The 22139-nt window shown below is 50.7% G+C and overlaps 1 protein-coding gene across 1 annotated transcript in view; it reads right to left on the bottom strand.

Moving 5' to 3' along the window:
- The window catches only part of SHANK3 (SH3 and multiple ankyrin repeat domains 3), a 368789-nt gene that overhangs the window by 279466 nt on the left and 67184 nt on the right, over positions 1–22139 (bottom strand). Inside the window, exon 5 of the mRNA XM_015420662.1 lies at positions 3634–3785. Coding sequence (XP_015276148.1) covers positions 3634–3785 — 152 coding nt within the window. The remainder of the gene's footprint in view (positions 1–3633; positions 3786–22139) is intronic.

Below are 22139 nucleotides of genomic sequence, written 5' to 3'. Positions count from 1 at the left end.
CTCTCGTCCTGAGTTTGTCAGGAACCACCACCCTGTTCCCCCATAATACACAGCCCTTAGAAATGGATAGTTCATTTTGACGGCTTTTGTAAGGGCCGAACTCCGGTTCAACGCTTCCAACCGGCCACCCCCTCCAAACCCAGTTTAATACTCGGGACAGCACGCTATCCTTGGCCGTGTGTGCTGCAATGTCCCTGGATGATACCGGGGGTCGAGGAAGCTCCTCAATTGCCAAGACCTCACAGGCGGGGGCAGGGTCTGCGCCAATGTCCGGCACCGGGCACCGGCTGAGGGCATCCGCATGCCCAATCGCTTTCCCAGGCCGGTGCTCTAAGTCAAAATCATAAGCCTGCAAAAATATCGCCCATCTAAGCATGCGTGGGGACATGATGTTTGGCAATTGCTTATCGGGCGCAAAAATCCCCAGTAGCGGCTTGTGGTCAGTGACCAGCAAAAATCGTCTGCCAAAAATAAAATCATGGAACTTTTTGACAGCCGCTACCAACGCCAGACCCTCCTTGTCTATCTGGGCATAGTTCCGCTCTGCCGCAGATAGTGATCTAGAATAAAAAGCGATAGGCGCTTCGCTCCCATCAGGCATCAGATGGCTTAAAACTGCGCCTACTCCAAAAGGTGAAGCGTCAGCAGCTAACACCAGGAGCTTGTGTTCATCATAATGCGTGAGTACGGCATTAGATGTCAGCAGCTCCTTGACTCCCACAAAAGCCTTTTCCTCGGCCTGCCCCCACTTCCATTTTGCCTCCTTGTGCAAAAGCGCGTGCAAAGGGGCCGCCACTGATGCCTTATGCGGTAAAAACGCATGATAAAAATTCAGGAGTCCTAAAAAGGATTGGAGCTCCTTCTTACTCACCGGCCTGGGGGCGTTTTGGATTGCAGATACCTTCTCATCCGTGGGGTGGACTCCCTCTGCGTCAATGCGAAACCCCAGGAAGTCCACACTTTCCACCCCGAGCGTGCATTTTGAGCGCTTAACTCTGAGACCGGCATTTTGAAAACGCCTGAGGACCTCTTTAACCCGGTCCAGTAGTTCCTGTTCAGACCCGCCCGCAATCAGCACGTCGTCAAAATAGGGCACTGTGCCAGGTACCCCCCTTAGTAGACGTTCCATGAGGCCCTGAAAAATCCCAGGTGCTACGTTGACCCCGAATTGCAGCCTGTTCACTTTAAAAGCCCCTTGGTGGGTTACAATTGTTTGGGCCTCGGCAGCCTCCGGGGTGACAGGCAACTGCTGGTATGCCTGGGCCAGGTCAAATTTGGCGAAAATCTTGCCACCCCCCAGGGAAGCCAAAATGTGGCTTATTACCGGGACCGGGTACGAATGTTGCTGCAGCGCCTTGTTAATCGTACATTTGTAATCGGCGCATAGTCGTATGGACCCATCTGATTTGACAGGGGTTACGATCGGGGTCTCCCATTTGCTGTATGGTACTGGCTCTAAAACCCCTTGCTCAACTAGTTTGTCAATCTCTTTTTCCACCTTATGTTTGAGAGACACAGGTACTTTCCGATACTTCAACCTAATAGGTTTGACTGACGGATCTAAGTCAAACGCAACCGGGGGGCCCTTGTACCTCCCCAACCCTTCGGCAAATACATCAGGGAACAGGTCGTACAGCATGCCCCATTTATTTTCAGACATCCTGTTAATCCCAGAAATACCAATGCCCAATGGCTCAAACCAATCTAACCCTAGCAGGTTAACCCGGTCTCCCTCTGCAATCAGGAATGACAGTTTAACACATTTCCCCTTATACTCAACAGTAACAGAGTCCCGTCCGGCCAAGGGAATTCGGTTGCCCTGGAAGTCGGACACTCTGGTTCCCGCAGGCTGGAGCCGCCGCCGGCTTCGGTTCGGGAACAACTGGCGCCAGGACGCGGCAGAAATCACCGTCACGGACGATCCTGAGTCCACCTCCATTGTACAGGGTCGGCCGTCGAGGAGTGGAGTCACGGTGATCTTGCCCTGGCTGCTGGTGCGATTTACGGCCGATGCGCTCGACAAGGTCGCCGTCAACTGGCAGCTTGCTTCCGATGCTGAGGAACGGGTCTTGCCTTGGGTGCTGACTGGAGTGCCCCTCTGCGCTGACCGGTTGTTAGTTGAGGGATCCTTCTTTGCTGATCTGCAGACTCTGGCCAGATGACCACGCCGCCCACACGCTCTGCAGTCGACATCACGAGCCCAACAGGAGTCGCGCTGGTGCTTCCCGCCACAACCGGAGCAAGGCTTGACGTTGGTAGTCTTCGCTGGGGTCCGCTTGCCTCGAACCGCGTTGACGTCATCATCCGCGTCTTCGCCCTCGCTGTCTCGTTGAGCGTGTATACTGGGCTCTGCCACCCGCTGGCGGACCTCCTTCGTGGACTTCTCCGCTGCTTCCGCGGCCACGGCCTCTTCGTAGGCCACTGCCCAGGTCAGGGTGGTGCGGGCGAACAGCCTCTGTTGCAGCCTTTCATCTTTGAGACCGCAGACGAGACGGTCTCTGAGGGCTTCCTCCACGTTGTGGAAATTACATGGCCGTGCGGCTTTGCGAAGGGCCGCCACGAAATCTGCGATGGTCTCGCCTCCGGCCTGGTTCCGCTTGTAAAAAGCGTGCCGGCAGGCGATCTCCGACGGTTGTGGAGAATAGTGAGCCTTAAGCTTCTCCGTGATGTCAGCGTAGGTGACAGTCTTTATATCAGTTGGGGCCACCAACGACCTGGCTATGTCGAAGGTCCCCTTCCCGCAGGAACTCAGGAGGCATGCTCGTTTCTTCGCCTCATCGGTGATGTCGTGGGTCTCCAGATGGAACTCGAACCTGGATAGGTAGGAGTCCCAGTCTTCTGAGGAGGGTTCGAAGCACTCGAACTTCTGGCTTCCAGCCATCGTGGGAGACTTGGGCACCGGAGCTGGTGGCGCCTCCGCCGGATCGGCTGCTGTGCTTTGCCCGCTTTCTTCCGAGTCCGAAGTGTGGATGTCCGCAGGGCTGCCTACCTGCTCTAACATCCCATCCTCGTCGCCAATTGTTAGATCGCACTAACAAAGGACTCTTAGAGTGATTCAGCAAGTGATTCAGCTTTATTGGAAGTAACGAACAAGCACTCAACTCAGTAAGAAACCAGAACAGAAAACAGTGGGAGCTTATGCTCCTTTTAAACACAACCGGGCTAATGTAGCCACGCCTATTTACAAATATCAACCAATGAGATTGCTAGAATAAAGACCAATGGGAGTCTTTCCCTCCTAGGGAATGGTATCGTTCTGATTGGTCGCTGTTACGAAGCGACCAATAGGAAGTTCGCTCAAAGGAGCCCTGGTCTGGCTCGAAGCTTAACATGGGAGTCCTATGAGGTGATTCATGTAATCAGTTCAATACATTACAAGCTCTGAGAGAACTTGTGACTGACCCAAGGTCACACCAGCAGGTGCATGTGGAGGAGTGAGGAATCAAACCCGGTTCTCCCAGATTAGAGTCTGTGCACTTCCCCACGACACCAGACTGGTTGGAAGGAGGAGAAGAGGTGAGTCTGAGGCCTTCCAGCCAGTGATCCCCTGGCCAGCCTGCGGGTGGGGAAAGAAAAGTCAGGCCTGGAGCAGCGGCCTGTGGGGCTGACGGCCGGCAGCTTCAGCAGACTCACCATCAGGGCAGTGTGGTTCCGGCACCGGACCGCCTTGTGTAGCGCCGTCATCCCCTCCCGGGTCCGGAAGTCCAGGTGGGCCCCCCCATTCCTCAAGGCTTTAATCACGTCGGCGCTGTAGTCCAGCTGTGCAGCCAGCGTCAGGGGGCATTCTGCAGCAGAGAGAAGAAGAGCCCGGTGTGAGAGACAGGGCCCCCGTGGGCACCCTCCGTGGCTGGTGCGGGTCTCCTCATCCCGGAGCGCTTCCCAGCCAGCCAGGAGGTGGCACAAAAATGGGTTTTTCCCCCCTCCGTGCATTTCAGTGGGGAAATGTCTGTAAGACTCTTTATTACTGCTTGTACACATATCCGGTTTTGTTTCAACAGGAAAAACACAGTTCTGCTGGCAGCGTTGTTTCCACTAACCCTGGGATCCATTCTCAGGAATTATATCTGTCACCCAAGGAGCCCTCCTTGCCATATTTCAGGCACCTGGGAAACACATCTCTGATTTACAAGCAGTTGGAAGTATCTTCACTTACAGAGAGCTTGCTCAGGGAAGGACGGATTGGTCCATGGGTCAGCTTTTCCTTCCCCCCCAGGACCCTCAAGCAGGAGGGGGTGTGCACGTGGGGGTGGTCTGCTTCTACACCGAGGCCACGGACTTTGCCCCACTCCCCTAACTCAGCTCACCATCTTGGTTTTCAAGCATTTGATTCCAGCATTTTCCTCCCAGCCTGGCTGACTTCTGATAATAGAGCCTGGCTGGAAGGAAACCCTGTAGGGGCGGAGCCAAGCTCCCTGTGCCCAGGGCTTGCTCTGGCTTTGTCCGAGAACAGGCACTTCCCACTCCACCTCTGCTTTCTTTGCATGTAGGTGTGAAGTTGCCCATCGCTTTGTTCTACTGCGGGGTGGCAGGGCAAACAGGAACCAGAGAGGGGACTTCTCGACATCAAATTAAAGACACAGAGATACTTTTCAAATCTGTTCTCTCTAGTCTCTGACTGAGAGAGATCTGGGAACTCCATTCCTGAGTCTCATCTGCTTTGGCCCCGCCTTTCATTTGGGGAAACCATCTGCCGTTCTCTCAATCTGATCGGGTACTCAAAATCGCCTGGTCCCTAGAGAAGCCAGGCTCTCAGCAACAAGGGCCAGGGCCAGTGTTCCCTCTAAGCTGAGTTAGTGTGAGCTAGCTCACAGTTTTGTAGCCTCCAGCTCACACATTTTTGTCTTAGCTCAGGAAGGAGGGCTCAAGAGCAAACTAATTTATACAGTAGCCAAATTGCTCGCTCACAACTTTAATGCCAGTAGCTCACAAGGTAGAATTTTTGTTCACAAGACTCCACAGCTTAGAGGGAACATTGGCCAGGGCCCTCTCGGTGGCGGCTCCATACCGGTGGAATGAGCTCCCGGAAGACATCAGGGTCCTGCAGGACCTTCTGCAGTTCCGCAGGGCCTGTAAAACCGAACTCTTCCACCAGGCATTCGATTAAGGAGCCGCCGCAACCATCTGAGGCCCTGTCCCCAATACCATCAATAAAGCTGCTAAAAGAATAAATACCAAGCAAGGAATTGCCTTTACGAAGGAAGATGTGGAAGGCTGGACTCTGTCTTATGGGCGGGTTTGATTCTGCTGCAACAGTATAGAGCAGCGGTTCGCAACCTGTGGGTCGCGACCCCTTTGGGGGTCGAATGACCCTTTCACAGGGGTCGCCTAAGACCATCGGAAAGCACAAATCACGATTCATAACAGTAGCAAAATTACAGTTATGAAGTAGCAACGAAAATAATTTTATGGTTGGGGGTCACCACAACATGAGGAACTGTATTAAAGGGTTACGGCATTAGGAAAGCTGAGAACCACTGATATAGAGTAACAGGGGAAGGAAGTAAAGAAGAAGAAGAAGATCACAATAAAGGAAGAGAAGATGAGACTGTTATTTCATTTACTGGGGAAGATCCAGCTTCAAGACGGGCGGGTGTGGGACTGTTAATTGGGGAACAAAAAAGATTAAAAATAATGAGATGCTAATGTTTCCTGATGTTTGCCTTATTGATATTGGTTTATGTTCTTGTATGACCCTTGGTATAGTCAGACCTGCTGGAATTGATAAATTAAGCGATACATCTATTGATCACCTTTAACAGTCACAAATTTTAATTGTTTAAAAAGCAATTTTTAAAGCATAATATGTGCTCCACCTCTTGGGTTTTTAGTGTTTTTCTTTACTTTCACCTATAGTTTGTAGTTACCCTTCCTTCTTTCTTTGTAGTTTATAGAAAATGCAATTAAAAAAATGACCTTCGGGGGGCACAAAAAAGAATAATAATTTAATAGCATCAATAGTATCATTAACATCATTGAATAGCCTGTGCCTTGCTGACATGACCTAGACCATGCACGAATTGATTGTGGACTCCAGCCACGTTGTATGCCATTGCTAGCACTTTATGTATTGTTTTTAGATTTAATTTTATTGTAATTTTAACTGGGAAATTGTTTTATCAGTAATAATGTTGTGGGCCGCCCAGCGCCTGCGGCGGGGGGGGGGGGAGGGAGAGAAGCCAAAATAAATAAATAAATAAATCTGATACAGGAGTGAAAAGCAAGCAGCCAGGACTCTAGAATACTGACGATTTCCACCAACTGTCATCATTTTAGCACTCTGCTACTACTAGAGATACCGTATTAAAATACATGTTTGGATGCTGACACGACTTTCTGACCGCACTTCATTCACCCACGTGCATCCCAAGCAGACACGATGCCAGCCGTGTGGACATACTTCAGAATTCAGACTAAGAACATAAGAGAGAAGCCAATGTTGGATAAGAAGAAGAAGAGACTGGATTGATACCCCCGCCCTTCACTACCCAAAGGAGTCACAGAGCGGCTGACAAACTCCTTTCCCTCCCCACAACAGACACCCTGTGAGGTGGGTGGGGCTGAGAGAGCTCTTGACAGAAACTGCTCTTTTTCAAGGACAGCTCTTGTCAGAACCACGGCTTGCCCAAGGTTATCCAGCCAGGTGCAAGCGGAGGAGGAGTGGGGAATCAAACCTGGTTCTCCCAGATTAGAGTCCACACACTTAAACCACTGTGCCAAACTGGCCAATGGCCCATCCAGTCCCACACTCCTGTGTCACACAGTGGCCAAAAATATCAGGTGTCCATCAGGAGGTCCAGCCATGGGGCCTGTAGTTAGCATCAGTGGGCAGGACTCCAGCAGGACATTTTGGAGACCATTCATTCACAGGGTTGCTGTCAGTCGGAACGGACTTGGCAGCACTCAACCCACACGAGTTAGCATTACCTCGTCTTACTTTTTCTCTCCTGCCACTGCCGTGCCGGGGGTTACACAGTGTGCAGAAGTCCAGGGTTCCACATCCCAGGAAGATCGCAACACACATCAGATGTACAAGCACCAGGGTGGAGGAAGGGACAGAGGGGATCAGGGTGAGGGGGCGGGCGGGCACTGGATCACCTGAAGGGGTCACTTGGGCCAAACAGCTGCCACCCTCCAAGAGACCCTTCATCTGCCAACATATTGGACCTCACCTGGAGTACTGTGTTCAGTTTTGGGCACCAGGATTTAAGAAGGATATAGACAAGCTGGAAGGTGTCCAGAGGAGGGCAACGAAGAGGGTGAGGGGTCTGGAGACCAAGTCCTATGAGGAAATGCTGAAGGAGCTGGGTCTGTTTAGCCTGGAGAGGAGACGACTGAGAGGTGATATGAGAACCACTGTTCCCTCTAAGCTGTGGAGTCTTGTGAGCAAAAGTTCTACTTTGTGAGTGACTGGCATTAAAGTTGTGAGCGAGCCATTCGGCTGCTGCATCAATTAGTTTGCTCCAGAGCCCTCCTTCCTGAGCTAAGACAAGAAATGTGTGAGCCGGAGGCTAAGAGACTGTGAGCTAGCTCGCACTAACTCAGCTTAGAGGGAACACTGAGTCCATCTTCAGATACTTAAAGGGCTGTCATCCAGAAGGTCAGACCAGAACCAATGGGTTGAAATTAAATCAGAAGAGTTTTTGGCTCAACATGAGGAAGAACTTCCTGACAGTTAGACCAGTTCCTCAGTGGAACAGGCTTCCTTGGGAGGTGGTGGGCTCTCCTTCTCTGGAGATTTTCAAGCGGAGGCTAGGTGGCCATCTGACAGCAATGTGGATTCTGTGAACTTGGGCAAATCGCGCCAGAGAGGGCAGGAAGGGTTGCCTCAGTGCTCAGTTCACCTGGCCCTTTCTTACACACCCAGGGAAATGCTGATTGCCACTTTGGGGTCAGGAAGCAATCCTGGAGGGTTGGGGTTTTTTTTTTCATCTTCTGGGCGTGGACCAGGGGTCACTGTGGGTGTGGAGGGGGAGGTATTTGTGAATTTCCTGCATTGTGCAGGAAGTTGGACTAGATGACCCTGGAGGTCCCTTCCAACTCTATGATTCTATATCCAGGACATGGCATTTCAGATTCACCCTTTCATTCCTCCACACAAACAAGCCATTCCTCACATGTGCACACGCACACACGCAAGCACACATACCTCCAAGGGGCAACACGGACTGACCAAGGGGCACTGAACACCTGGCCCCCACGCACCTAGTCAGCACCCCAAGCAGACAGGCAGGCAAGCAGTCACAGAAAACAGCAGGCAATCAGGACATTGGGGGGGGGGGTGAGCAGGAAGAGGCAATGTATGCATCCAACGTGTGTTGGCTGGCAACGTCTGGTGGCATGCCAGAAGCTAATTACATTTATTTCCAAAAAATTATATGTAACCTCTTCAGAGATCTGCCTGAGGTGGCTCACAGCTAAAATAACACAACACAAACACACACACACACAGAGAGAGCCATTAAAAACATAGCCATGAAAAATGAGCCAGAGCAAAAAATAATAATAACAGCCCCACACCAGAGTATACAAACAAAAATGCCATTAAACACAGAGGACAGTTCTCAGGCTTGACCAGCCCATAAAAACAATTTTAAAAGGCCAACCCCTTCGTTAAAAATCCATGGAAAAGAGCAGGAGTCCAGGAGCCCCTAAAAGACTAACAACATTTGTGGCAGGGGAGGAGCTTTCGTGACTCACGGACCGTGCCACAAATTTTGTTAGTCTTTCAGGGGCTCCTGGACTCCTGCTCTTCTCTATGCTATAACATGGGCTACCCCTCTGGATCTGTCTTAAAACTAGAGATGTAAAATTTCCAGAAATTTTGAAGCTCGGAAAAAAACCATTTTTTTCCGTGAAAAAGCGGAAATTTTCATAAAAATTGAAAAAATGCTACCCATATGGATCTGTCTTAAAACTAGAGATGTAAAATTTCCATTTTTTTCCGTGAAAAAGCGGAAATTTTCGTAAAAATTGAAAAAATGCTACATTAGCACTTCTTTTTTCTTTTCCAGATCGAAAAGTGACTTTAGGAACATAAAACATTTTTACTTGGCAAGAAATTATCACAACTAGCATATTAAAAATATCGTGTATCCAAACAATTATTACAAACAGAATACCCACCCACATGCAAAAATGAAACTTTTTCTTTTCTTGTGACAGTAGCACCTCCTAAAGGAAGAAATGCATCTTGTTCTTGCATTGGAGAGTTCAGTTGGTAACCTAGGGCTTGCTTGTCCTCAGTGCACAGAAATTAGATCAATCTGATACCATATACATTTTTTAGAAATGATTTGGAAAATATTTGAACACCTTGTCTTAAAATATTTTATTCATCATGTTACAATAAAATGCTCCATAATCATTTTTCCCCCTTTTCTTTTCTTTTTCCAATTTTTCGGGGGGGGGGGAACAAAAAAGGCTTCAGGAAAAAAACGGGAAAAAAAGTTTTTTTCCTGAATTTTTCTGGTTTTTTTCCAGGCCTTCACACCTCTACTTATAACATCACATTTTGCCCTGGTACCTGTAAGAAATTAGGGCAGGTGCCAGGTGAGCCTCAAGGGGAAGGGTGGGAATTAATCAGAAGCAACGCTCCCTCTAAGCTGTGGAGTCTTGTGAGCAAAAATTCCACTTTGTGAGCTACTGGCATTAAAGTTGTGAGCGAGCGATTGTGCTACTGCATAAATTAGTTTGCTCTGGAGCCCTCCTCTTCCTGAGCGGAGGCAAAAATGTCAAGCAAGGTGGGATATAAATCAAAATTAATAAATGATAATAAATGTGTGAGTCAGAGGCTAAAAAACTGTGAGCTAGCTCACACTAACTCAGCTTAGAGGGAACACTGATCAGAAGCCAAGACTCTATGAATGCAGACCACAGTTTGCAGAGCACGTAGCCAGAGAGGCTGCCTGTGGAACTGGAGCCAGAAGCCAAGAAGAGGCGGTGTGTGTGCTTGGGGCTGCATGGTTCCAAAACTGTTTAGGGTCTATCTGTGTTTCTAAAGTTTGCTTCTAGCCCATTTTGCATGGTGTGGCACACAGTCCTATCGGGAGGGGCTTCTGCTGATGGAATAATCTGATACAGCCGCTGTTGCTATTGTCTGAGGCTTGGGGGAAGTGCCACAGGCCGCAGCTGTCAGCTGAGTTAATCAGAGGTCAAGGAAGTCGGACTGGATCTCATCAACCACAGAACAGAGCATGCAAGCATGTGCTGGCAGGAGGAGTTACCAAACGGAGTTTGAGGGGAGTGAGAGAAAACCACAGGAGCAAGGCTTCCCTGAACAAGGACAGATGAGTAAAGCTCTGGTGCACGTTCAGCAGTGGGGCAAGGAGATGTGCAACAGGTCAACCATCTTGGCACAGGATTCTGCACAGCTTCAGGTAACAGCTCCAGCTTCTTACAGGTTAACACCATTAAAGAACCAAAGCACCCATGAAGGTAAAATGTCAGCAGGGGGGGGCTATCCGGTGCTTTGCAAGAAGTGCCACCTATACAATTATCTGCCCACTGGGCAGAAATGGCGGGGGTGTGCCCCACCCATGGAGTTCTTGGCTTTCAGGAGACACACTGGTTCCCTTGAAGCTAGGGGCTGCTGGCCCAGAGAAGCCGGGAGAGAAAGAGAGGCACATGGGCAAGACTCTTCAAGGCCTGGAAGAAGAAGAAGACTCAGCATGGTTCTGTAAGGGAAGATCTTGTCTCACTAACCTGTTAGTGTTCTTTGAGGGGGTGAACAAACATGTGGACAAGGGGGATCCCATAGATATTGTTTACCTTGACTTCCAGAAAGCTTTTGATAAAGTTCCTCATCAAAGGCTCCTAAGTAAGCTCAAAAATCATGGGATAGAAGGACAAGTCCTTTTATGGATCAAAAACTGGCTAGTTCATAGAAAACAGAGAGTGAGTGTAGGTGGGCAATTTTCTCAGTGGAGGGTGGTAAGCAGTGGGGTACCGCAGGGATCAGTACTTGGTCCACTGCTTTTTAACTTGTTCATTAATGATTTGGAGTTGGGAGTAAGCAGTGAAGTGGCTAAATTTGCGGATGATACGAAGTTGTTCAGGGTGGTAAAAACCAGTGAGGATTGTGAGGCACTCCAAAGGGATCTGTCAAGGATGGGCAAGTGGGCGTCAACATGGCAAATGGGGTTCAATGTGGCCAAGTGCAAGGTGATGCACATTGGAGCCAAAAATCCTAAATATAAATACACATTGATGGGGTCTGAACTGGCAGAGACTGAGCAAGAGAGAGATCTTGGAGTTGTAGTGGATAACTCACTGAAAATGTCGAGACAGTGTGTGACTGCAATAAAGAAGGCCAATGCTATGCTGGGGATTATTAGGAAGGGTACTGAAAACAGATCAGCCAACATAATAATGCCCCTATATAAATCAATGGTGAGACCTCATTTGGAATACTGTGTGCAGTTCTGGGCACCACACCTTAAAAAGGATATTATAGCTTTGGAAAAAGTGCAGAAAAGGGCAACTCGAATGATAAAAGGGTTGGAACACTTTCCCTATGAGGAAAGGATAAAGCGCTTAGTACTCTTTAGCTTGGAGAAATGACGACTGAGGGGAGACATGGTTGAGGTTTATAAGATTATGCATGGGATAGAGCAGGTAGAGAAAGAGGTACTTTTTCCCCTTTCTCACAATGCAAGAACTCGTGGGCACTCCATGAAATGGCTGAGCGGTCGGGTTAGAACGGATAAAAGGAAGTACTTCTTCACCCAAAGAGTGATTAACACATGGAATTCACTGCCACAGGAGGGGGTGGCAGCTACAGGTGTGGACGGCTTCAAAAGGGAATTAGATAAGCATATGGAGCAGAGGTCCATCAGTGGCTATTAGCCACAAGGTATAGATAGGGACTCTGGGGCATAGGGTTGCCAAGTCTGAATTTCGCTGCAGCGGTGGACTCCTGGCTGGCGGCTGGAGTGCGCGCGTGTATGCGAAGCACGCGTGAGCGCCGCATCCACGTCACCCCGGAAGTGACGCGACCATGCCGGTCAACAGTGGGAGGGCTTCTAGTGTCCTGGCCCCACTGGTGGACCTCCTGATGGCACCGGGTATTTTTGGCCACTGTGTGACACAGAGTGTTGGACTGGATGGGCCTTTGGCCTGATCCAACATTGGCGTCTCTGATGTTCTTATGTAAGAAGAAGAGGGGGAGGAGGGGGAGGAAGAGGAGGTTGGATTTATACCCCGCCCTTCACTCGGACTCTCAGAGCGGCTTACAGTCTCCTTTCCCGCTCTTCACTACCCGAAGGAGTCTCAGACAGTGTTCCCTCTAAGCTGAGTTAGTGTGAGCTAGCTCACAGTTTTTTAGCCTCCGGCTCACAGATTTTTGTCTTGGCTCAGGAAGGAGGGCTCCAGAACACACTAATTTATGCAGTAGCCAAATCACCTGCTCACAACTTTAATGCCAGTAGCTCACAAAGTAGAATTTTTGCTCACAGGACTCTACAGCTTAGAGGGAACATTGTGAGGTAGGTGGGGCTGAGAGCGCTCTTTCGAGAACTGCTCTTTTAAGGATAGCTCTGAGAACACTTGTGACTGACCCAAGATCACTCCAGCAGCTGCACATGGAGGAGTGGGGGAATCAAACCCGGTTCTCCCAGATTAGAGTCCGAACTCCTAACCACTACACCAAACTGGCTCTCAATTGATAGTCTGGGGAGGAGTTAGTGGTGGTGGTGCACAGGGTCACTAACGACACTGAGAAATTTAGCTGTGAGGTTCTGAAGGAAAATTTTAGATTACAAGCAGAAGGCCAGGACCTCCAAGGCAGGTTTTTCTCAGAAGGGCAGATCCACACAGGCACAGGTTACAAATCTCAATGCATGGATGAGAAAGTGGTCCTGGGTCCGGGAGGAACAGTTTAGATTTGTTAGAATCACCCAAAGAGTGATGAACACATGGAATTCACTGCCACAGGAAGTGGTGGTGGCTTCAAAGGGGAATTAGATAAGCATATGGAGTGGAGGTCCATCATTGGCTATTAGCCACAAGGTATAGATAGGGACTCTGGGGCAAGTGATGCTCTGTATTCTTGGTGCTTATGGGGTGCGCAACAGTGAGAGGGCTTCTAGTGTCCTGGCCCCACTGCTGGACCTCCTGATGGCCCCTGGTGCTTTTGGCCACTGTATGATACAGAGTGTTGGACTGGATGGGCCATTGGCCTGATCCAACATTGGCTTCTCTTATGTCTGGGGCAAGTGATGCTCTGTCTTCTTGGTGCTTGGGGGGGGGGCAACAGTGGGAGGGTTTCTAGTGTCCTGGCCCTGCTGGTGGACCTCCTGACGGCACCTGGTATTTTTGGCCACTGTGTGACACAGAGTGTTGGACTGGATGGGCCATTGGCCTGATCCAACATTGGCGTCTCTTATGTTCTTATGTTAGGCGCTGGGGAACTTGCTGGGGAAAGCTGACCCTAAGCAAAAGAGGTGGTCTTCATTTGAACTGAAAGGGAAACAGGCTGCTGGGGCTTAATACCCAAAAGATAACAGATTTAATTCCTGGGGAAAAGGCAACCAGAGCTGGGTGACCTTTGGTTCGGGATGACCCATTCCAAAGGGACGGTCTCACTAACTCTCAGGAGAACTGGTAGAAGAAGAGATTGGATTTATAGCCCGCCCTTCACTTGGAGTCTCAGAGCGGCTGACAAACTCCTCTCCCTTCCCCACCCCACAACAGACACCCTGTGAGGCAGGTGGGGCTGAGAGAGCTATTTCCAGAGCTGTCCTTGAGAGAACAGCTCGTCAGAACTATGGCTTGCCCAAGGTCATCCAGCCAGGTGCAAGTGGAGGAGTGGGGAATCAAACCCGGTTCTCCCAGATTAGAGTCCTCTGCGCACTTCACCACTACAACCAACCTGGCTCTGGTAGTTGTGGGCCAAAACTTGAAAACGAGAAGGCGGCAATAAAGGAGGGCCATGTGAGGAAAACTGAGGGCCAAGGGAGGCAGGGATCCTTTAAGAAGGCTACTGGTGTCTATACGCTAATGTAATAGGGAAACAATTAATAAGTGCCAGTATTCACCATGTGTCTTTTAAAATGTATTCTAATGTGATTATTTGCTCAAAGTTTTTAATGTTATTGTACATAACCCAGAGCCCTGCAGTAGCAGGGATGGGGCGATTCATAAATTTAATAAATAAATAAAATAAAATGCTAGAATCCTCTGAGTTAAGATAGGGAGCCGGAGTGCTTGTTACTAAATGACACTTTAGATACAGAAGAAGAGATTGGATTTATGCCCTGGCCTTCACCTGGCGTCTCAGAGCGGCTTACAATCGCTTTCCCCTCCCCTCCCCTCCCGTCCCCACAACAGACACCCTGTAAGGTAGGTGGGGCTGAGAGGGCTCTGAGAGACCTGTGACTGTCCCAAGGTCATCCAGCAGCTGCATGTGGAGGAGTGGGGAATCCAACCCTGGCTCTCCAGATTAGAGTCCACTGCTCTTAACCACTACACCAAACCGGCTCTCTCCCTAGCCCTAGAAGGATACCATAGTAGGCGTTTCAGGTATCAGATCCCTGTGGACAGATCACACTTTGCAAGGAATGACCATAGTTGGAGTTTCAGCCAAAGCTAATCTTAAAAAGGCCAATCAAAGACGCTACATGACTGAGGAGACCTGAACCTCCATCCGCAGGCCAGGGTCCATCAGCGCCGTGGAACTGCAAAACTGGTTCTTCAGTCGTGCACCCCTTTCTAGGCAAGCTGACTCCACAGTCCGCCAGCAGCTTCTGGACCAACCAACAGCACCTCAGACCTGCCTGGATTGAGCTTCAGGACCCTCAGCCAATCCATTTGTGTCTCAAGGCACCTGCTTGGGACTTCCACAGACCCGCCTGACTCGGCCAAGGAGAAGCAGAGCAGGGTGGCATCCATGCACTGACGGCACCTTCCTCCAAATCCCCTGGGGACTCTTCCCAGCCATTTCATGCAAATGTTAAAGAGCACAGGGGACAGAGATAGATCCCCATGGGACCCCCACGGCATAAATACACAGGACCAAGCAGCAGCCCCCAATACCTTCTCCAATCAGCCAGACTAATAATAATAATAATAATAATAATAATAATAATAATAATAATAATAATAATAATAATAATAATATATTGGAGTTATACCCCATGGCCCTTCACTACCCAAAGGAGTCTCAGAGCGGCTGACAAACTCTTTTCCCTTCCCCTCCCCACAACAGAAGACCCCCTGTGAGGTCTAAGCTGAGTCAGTGTGCGCTAGCTCACAGTTTTTAAGCCTCCGGCTCACAGATTTTTGTCTTAGCACGGGAAGGATGGCTCCAGAGCAAACAAATTTATGCAGTAGCCAAATCGTTCGCTCACAACTCTAATGCCAGGAGCTCACCAAGTAGAAGTTTTGCTCACAAGACTCCACCGCTTAGAGGGAGCACTGTCCGCCGCCGCCACCCCCGCTTTGTGCACCTCGCCCAAACGAGAAATGTTGCCTGCTGGGTGGGTGGCAGTTATTTCGGTCCTTCAGGCTGGGTTCTCATGACGGCCTTTTCCCAAGCGGTTGCAACTCCAGTCTCCCACAGAGACCTTTAGTGCCTCCTCGGCCCGGTCTGGTTCAACTCACTCAACCACCAAGAGGGGAAGACAGATCCCTGTGAGGCCACATCCTTCTAAGCGGCTTGTCCACTTCACCGGGCCTCCAGTCTGACCCCTCCTCATGGGGCTGGCTCCCAGTTTTAAGCCATCGGGACAAAGTTATACACAACTGAGTGGTGGAGACAGTAGGAGCCTCGGTGGTTGGGGCGCCGAACGTCTCCTTCGCAGGTCTGCATTCGGAAGCTCCACGGCAGGACAGAGCAGAGCAGCAGGCGGCCAAGCCATCTTCCCTTCAGCGCTTCATTGCTTTCTGACGTCTTTGGCACAAATCTTGGCATGCCAGGCATGATGCATTAGGTGCATACAGCAGTATGGGTCAAATTATTTCTGGTCCATAAAGGTTTATGAGCTCACAAGTGCAGGTCCCGGGAAAGCCTCTGTATGCCACGGACGCAATAAAGAGCTTCACGTTCAGCGTCTCCGGGGAGCCACTCAGCAGGCAGGAACCAGCCGCTAGAAGCTCTTTCTGCAACAGACAGACCCTTCCATAGCTCAAAGGGACAGTCTTGTCTTTTAACAGCTGAGCAACCAACAACCCACTGGAGGAATAAACCCAATCTCTCCTATCGCAGAAAGCTGGCGTAGTTGGTCAGTCGTGTCACCGTTCTTTACGGAAGCACGGCGGCAATTTGAGAAGCACATTGGAAGCTCAAGGGAAGCTGCTTTGCAACCAGAGCTCAGGGACAGAGCTTTGCAGGCAGGCAGGCAGGCTGACCCAAGCAGAGGAAAGGGCTGTGGAAGACTTTGGAGAGACACTTGCAGGCGCTACAGAGCAAGGTGGACCAGCAATCGGGTGCAAGAGGAGACAGTTCTGGAGACGTTTTTCAGAGCTGAAGTATTTTGCAGCAAGAACAACGCTCTGGATTGGATTCTGCTAAGAGGAGTTTCAGTGGAGCTCAAGACCTGCAGCCATCCCAAGGAAGTAGAGGGCATAAAGCCGGAGCTGTGCTCCAGGACAACTGGCAGGGTTCCAGGCTGGTCAGCTGCAAGGACGCCGACATCAGACCTCACGGACTCCCACACACCTTCTCTGTTGGTGCTGGAATCATAGAATGTTAGAGTTGGAAGGAACCTTGCAGGTCATCTAGTCCAACCCCCTGCACTCTGCAGGAGCACAGCCGAAAGAGAGCCCTACAACATACCCGAAAGAGGGTCCTCCAGCCTCCTCTTGAAAACGTCCAGTGAAGGAGCCTCCACCACCTCCCAAGGAAGTCCATCCCACTGCTCAACCACTCTGACAGAAAGTTTCTCCTGATATTTAGCCGGTATCGACTCCCTTGTAATTTCCACCCATTAGACCTAGTCTTGCAAACCGGAGCAAGAGAGAATAGATCTGCTCCATCTTCTGCATGACAGACCTTCAGATATTTGTAGACTAAGTATATACAGTTACACAGTTGTATTGTTTATGAAAATTATTGACAGGTTCATCTTGTTTCAGTAAAAACTTAAATAAATAAATATTTGTAGACTGCAATCATGTCCCCTCTAAGCCTTCTCTTTCCCAGGCTAAACATACCCAATTCTTTCAGCCTTTCCCCATAAGACTTGGATTCCAACCCTCTCACCATCCTGGTTGCCCTCTTCTGGACACGCTCGAGCTTGTCAGCATCCTTCCTAAAATAAGGAAGGAAGGAAGGAAGGAAGGAAGGAAGGAAGGAAGGAAGGAAGGAAGGAAGGAAGGAAGGAAGGAAGGAAGGACTCCAACATCAGACCTCACGGAGTCCCACACACCTTCTCTGTTGGTGCTAGAGATGTGAGGCTGAGAAGAAAGGAAATGCTTATGGGATCCTTCTCCCCATAAGGAGAAAACCGGGCAGGGAGACAACCAGCCTCCCTCCCTGTTGGGAAGGACTGGGAAAAGCCGGGCGATCTTCTCATCCAGAATGATCAACGAAGCGATGCTCCCGACACCACAGTGATGCTCATTGCTTCCCAAGAAACACACATTTCCTCTCTGAAGGCCCAACAGCGCCGAGAGTCTTTCAAAGCCCACTGCACGATCCTGTTTGCGCACTGCAATTGTGAGGCTTCCAGTTTTCAGGTTTTGTTTCATTTGCCAGCTGGCGAGAAGATACGCGGACGTTGCCCAAGGAAGAAACGGAGGCAGCTCCAGCTCCGGTGTGTTTGTACCGACGGACTTGCTTGAATAAGCGAAAGGGTTTATACACTTCATAAAGACACCGCATTGGGTGCAGTCAGACGGCATGCTGGGAGCGGGTTAAACTGCTCCGGTTCTAACCGGATTATATTTTATCTGGATAATCGAGATCACACTTACCTCCCTTATCCCGCCTCACTGCGCAGTACTAGTGACGCGCGGGAGCGTGTGTCGGTGGGTTTTAAAAAATTTTTCCCTCAGTTTGCGCATGCGCATAGGCGCCCCTCTGTAGAGGGGGGGGGGAACTATCATGGCTCATGCGCAGAACCACCAGGGCGAATCAATCCAACCCCTCAAAAAAAAAGACTTCCCTTTAAATGTTTGACCTGAAAATGGGCTCCGTGAGATCCCGAACTCATCTAAACACTAAAACAAGTGACCGTTTAAGTAAATGTTGGTTTTCTAAACGCGGTGGCAGAGCTCTGCCTATGCGCACACTGTCAGTGCATTAAAAAAATGGCGGGCGAAAAGCGGAAGCCTCGGGCAGCTTCTGAGTGGGGACGGGGTTTAAACCAGAAGTGGCTCGACACCGCAGGAGCAATCAGACGTCAGGAAAGTGCGGCTGGAACCGGAGAATCAGGAAAACACCACTTGGGGACCTGGTAACAAAATACTCCGTTTTAAAGAGGGTTTGAGCTGGAAAGCGACAGCTGGGGGCGGTGCGCAGATGTTGGGTGTGTGAACGTGGATATAAAATCTGTTACTGAAGTGTGCCGAAAGCGGACTAAACGGCCCATCTGAATGCACCCATTGTGTCGCTTTATAAGCCCATCATTAATTTAAACGATATGCATTTCATGCTCTTGAAATGTTAAGTAAAGTCAAGGCTTCCTCGGCAAGCCTTTGTCGTGCAGTTCCTGCCCCGGCTCCTCCGCCTCCCAGCTCTGCCTCCTGGCTCGGCTGGCAACCTCCCCTCCCCTCCGCTTCAGGAGGATCTCTTCGTTGCCCTCGGAATCCCTTCTGTACCTCCCTCGCGGCCCTTTCTGCCTGGGATTGCCCTCCAGAATGCCGCTGCGGAGCCCCTGCTCTTCAGGTCCTGCGGCAAGGAGGGGATGCTTATCAAATCTGCAGATGGACACGAAGCTGGGTGGGACTGCTAATTCTGAAGAAGACAGAGTCAGGATTCAAAATGATCTCGATCGGCTGGAACAGTGGGCGGAGACAAACAAAATGGATTTCAATAGCGAGAAGTGCAAAGTCCTACACTTAGGTACAAAAAATCAAAGGCACAGATATAGAATGGGAGGGACTTGGCTTGACAGCAGCACCTGTGAAAGGGATCTGGGTGTTCTGGTGGATCACAAGCGAAACATGAGCCTGCAGTGCGATGTGGCTGCGAAGAAAACGAATGCAATCTTAGGATGCATTAACAGAAGCCTTGTGTCCAGATCAGAGGAGGTGGTCGTTCCGCTCTATTCTGCTTTGGTCAGGCCTCACCTGGAGTCCTGTGTCCAGTTTTGGGCACCCCATTTTAGGAAGGATGTTGACAAGCTTGAGCATGTCCAGAAGAGGGCAACCAGGGTGGTGAGAGGGTTGGAATCCAAGTCTTAGGAGGAAAGGCTGAAAGAGTTGGGTATGTATAGCCTGGGAAAGAGAAGGCTTAGAGGGGAGCTACTTCGCACTAACTAGAGGAAACACTGGATCCCTGAACACTGGATCCCTGACGACTGAGGGGTGACATGATTGAGGTTTATAAGATTATGCATGGGAAAGAGCAGGTAGAGAAAGAGGTACTTTTCTCCCTTTCTCACAATACAAGAACTCGTGGGCACTCCATGAAATTGCTGAGCGGTCGGGTTAGAACGGATAAAAGGAAGTACTTCTTCACCCAAAGAGTGATTAACACTTGGAATTCACTGCCACAGGAAGTGGTGGCGGCTACAAGCATGGATGGCTTCAAAAGGGAATTAGATAAGCATATGGAGCAGAGGTCCATCAGTGGCTATTAGCCACAAGGTATAGATAGGGACTCTGGGGCAAGTGATGCTCTGTCTTCTTGGTGCTTGGGGGGGGGGTCAACAGTGGGAGGGCTTCTGGTGTCCTGGTCCCACTGCTGGACCTCCTGATGGCACCTGGTATTTCTGACCACTGTGTGATACAGAGTGTTGGACTGGATGGGCCGTTGGCCTGATCCAACATTGGCGTCTCTTATGTTCTTATGATCCTGGCCCCAAATACGTTTACTGATATTACTGTTATTGTTGTTGTTAAATAAAATTATCATTATTAAAACATTTTATGCCATCTTTCCACCGATCAGAGTCCACAAGGTGGTGAATTTAAAAAGCATTAAAAACATTTGAACAATTAAAAATACAGTTAAAATTATAAAATAATTCAATTAGAAACACATAAGAAAACAACTCAAAGAAGAAGGGGACGGCAAAGGATGAGATGGTTGGACAGCGCTATCGATGCAACCAACATGAAATTAAGCAAACTTCGGAGCACGACGGAAGACAGGAGGGCCTGGCGTGATGTGGCCCGTGGGGTCGCGAAGAGTCGGACTCGACTGTGTGACTGAACAACAACAACTCTATCACTTTTGGGGGGTTTTGAGCTTCCATAGTGTCTCCGCATAAATATGGGGCTGTCTCTTGGGGATTCTCACCAAAGAAAACATCCTACCCAAACTTTAACCTCCCGGCCTGTTGGGAGATCTGACATTCAAAGCCTCTCCAAGGATCACCGGGAGCCACCCACAAAGATCTTCTCACAGTCCCTCTATTCCGTGAAGACGCTAGCTCCGTTCACCTCCGGGACGGTGTAACATCTTCACCACCCACGGGAAGCCGACCGGGCAGGAGACAATGCGAGCGGCCCGGCTGTAGTGACGGAGCCGCGGCGCGAGGTGGAGACTGCCGGGGGACTGCTGCTGGGGCCGGGGAGGAGCTGGTGGAACTGAGAACGCCGACGGCCTGGAACGTGGGTCGACGTGCAGGCCGGGGGCCAGGGCCTCAGGGAGTCGCGGGGAGAGAGGAGCGGAGCGGCGACGCTGGAACTGAGGGCGGGAGCCCCGGAGGTGAATTGTGGAGTGGCGCGGGGGCGAGCGACCGAGGGGGACCTTACCATCATTTGTTGCCGGGAGCGGCGCGCAGTTTGCGGGACGGGAGACGGACTGCGGCAGACACTGGGCGCTGCTGGGGACTGCCGCGGTGGCTGCTGGGCTGGCGGAGTGTTGGGGCCGGCGGCCCCCCGTCCATTTTCGCGCCTGTCTGCCCCGTCTCCCTTGCGCTTCCTGCCTCCCCGGGTCGGTCTGCCTCCTTGCGCCTTCTCTCCGGTGGCCCTTCCTTGTTTCGTCATCTGCGCCCCCCGCCTTTGTCTCCGCTTTGGCCGCCCTCGCCCCTGTTCTCCCTTGCGGCTGGTCTGGTTGTTGGGGCCGCCGCTGAGGGGACGCCGCTGGGGCCTGGCTGCTGGAGAGAGATCTACAGGACTGCAGCTGGGCTGCAATTAGGTGGGTCGACGACCGGCTGGATAAGAACAATGAGAACCGGCTTTGGGCAAGGAGGCAACTTTTTAGTGACCTTTAACGACTGCCCTATGACAAAGAATTGGTGAGCAGCTTTATCCGCTGCCTTTTAGGGCTGCGGCCCCAATCTCAGCTGACAAGTGATATTGGAAAGTGTTGCCAAAAAAGGAGTGTGGGTAAATTGAGTGGATGTAAGCGTGACTGCTGGTAGCCTGTGAGCACCACTGGGAGAGTGAGTGTGTGTGTATGAAGTGGGGGGTATGAACTTGGCAGTGAGTGTTGCATAGGCCAGTTGTATTGCACTTTTTCGGGGGAGGCAGGAAGAGAGCTGTGAGACCAACTGCACAGACGGTCAGGTGCTTGTGGCGTAGATCGTCCTATGGCAGCTATGTCCTTACAGCAGATTCCGGTGCTCTTTGGGAGGGGGAAGTATTGCGGTGGGTCCAGGCCAGGGAGAAAAGGAAGGGAGCGGAGAACCATTAGAGCTCGGCACCCTTCCAGCCTGAGGCCCATCCCGAGGGATGCTGGCAGTGGGGCTCGGAGTATGTACCCCCCTCCGACATTGGTGTTGTGCAATGCCAGGTCCATCAATAATAAGACCATGGTCCTTCGGGACTTCATTATAGAACAACATGTGGACCTGGCCTGCATGACCGAGACCTGGGTGCGGGGTGGGGAGACTGTAGCCCTCTCCCAGCTTGCCCCGCCCGGGTTCTCGGTCCTACACCAATCAAGGAATCGGGGGCGGGGGGGAGGAGTAGCGATATTTGTGCGAGAGGCCTGCTCCTTCAGGGCGCTCCCAGCTGCGGAGATCCCGGGCATAGAGTGTGTCGGCCTGGTGCTGGAAGCTGAGGAGAGTTTGGCGATCTGGCTGGTGTAC

Source organism: Gekko japonicus, unplaced genomic scaffold (genome assembly GCF_001447785.1).
Source record: "Gekko japonicus isolate JY-2015 unplaced genomic scaffold, Gekko_japonicus_V1.1 scaffold1201, whole genome shotgun sequence".
NCBI classification, from domain to species: Eukaryota; Metazoa; Chordata; class Lepidosauria; order Squamata; family Gekkonidae; genus Gekko; species Gekko japonicus.
The sequence above is the reverse complement of the archived record's forward strand: the minus strand, read 5'-3'. Positions and strand labels throughout refer to the sequence as shown.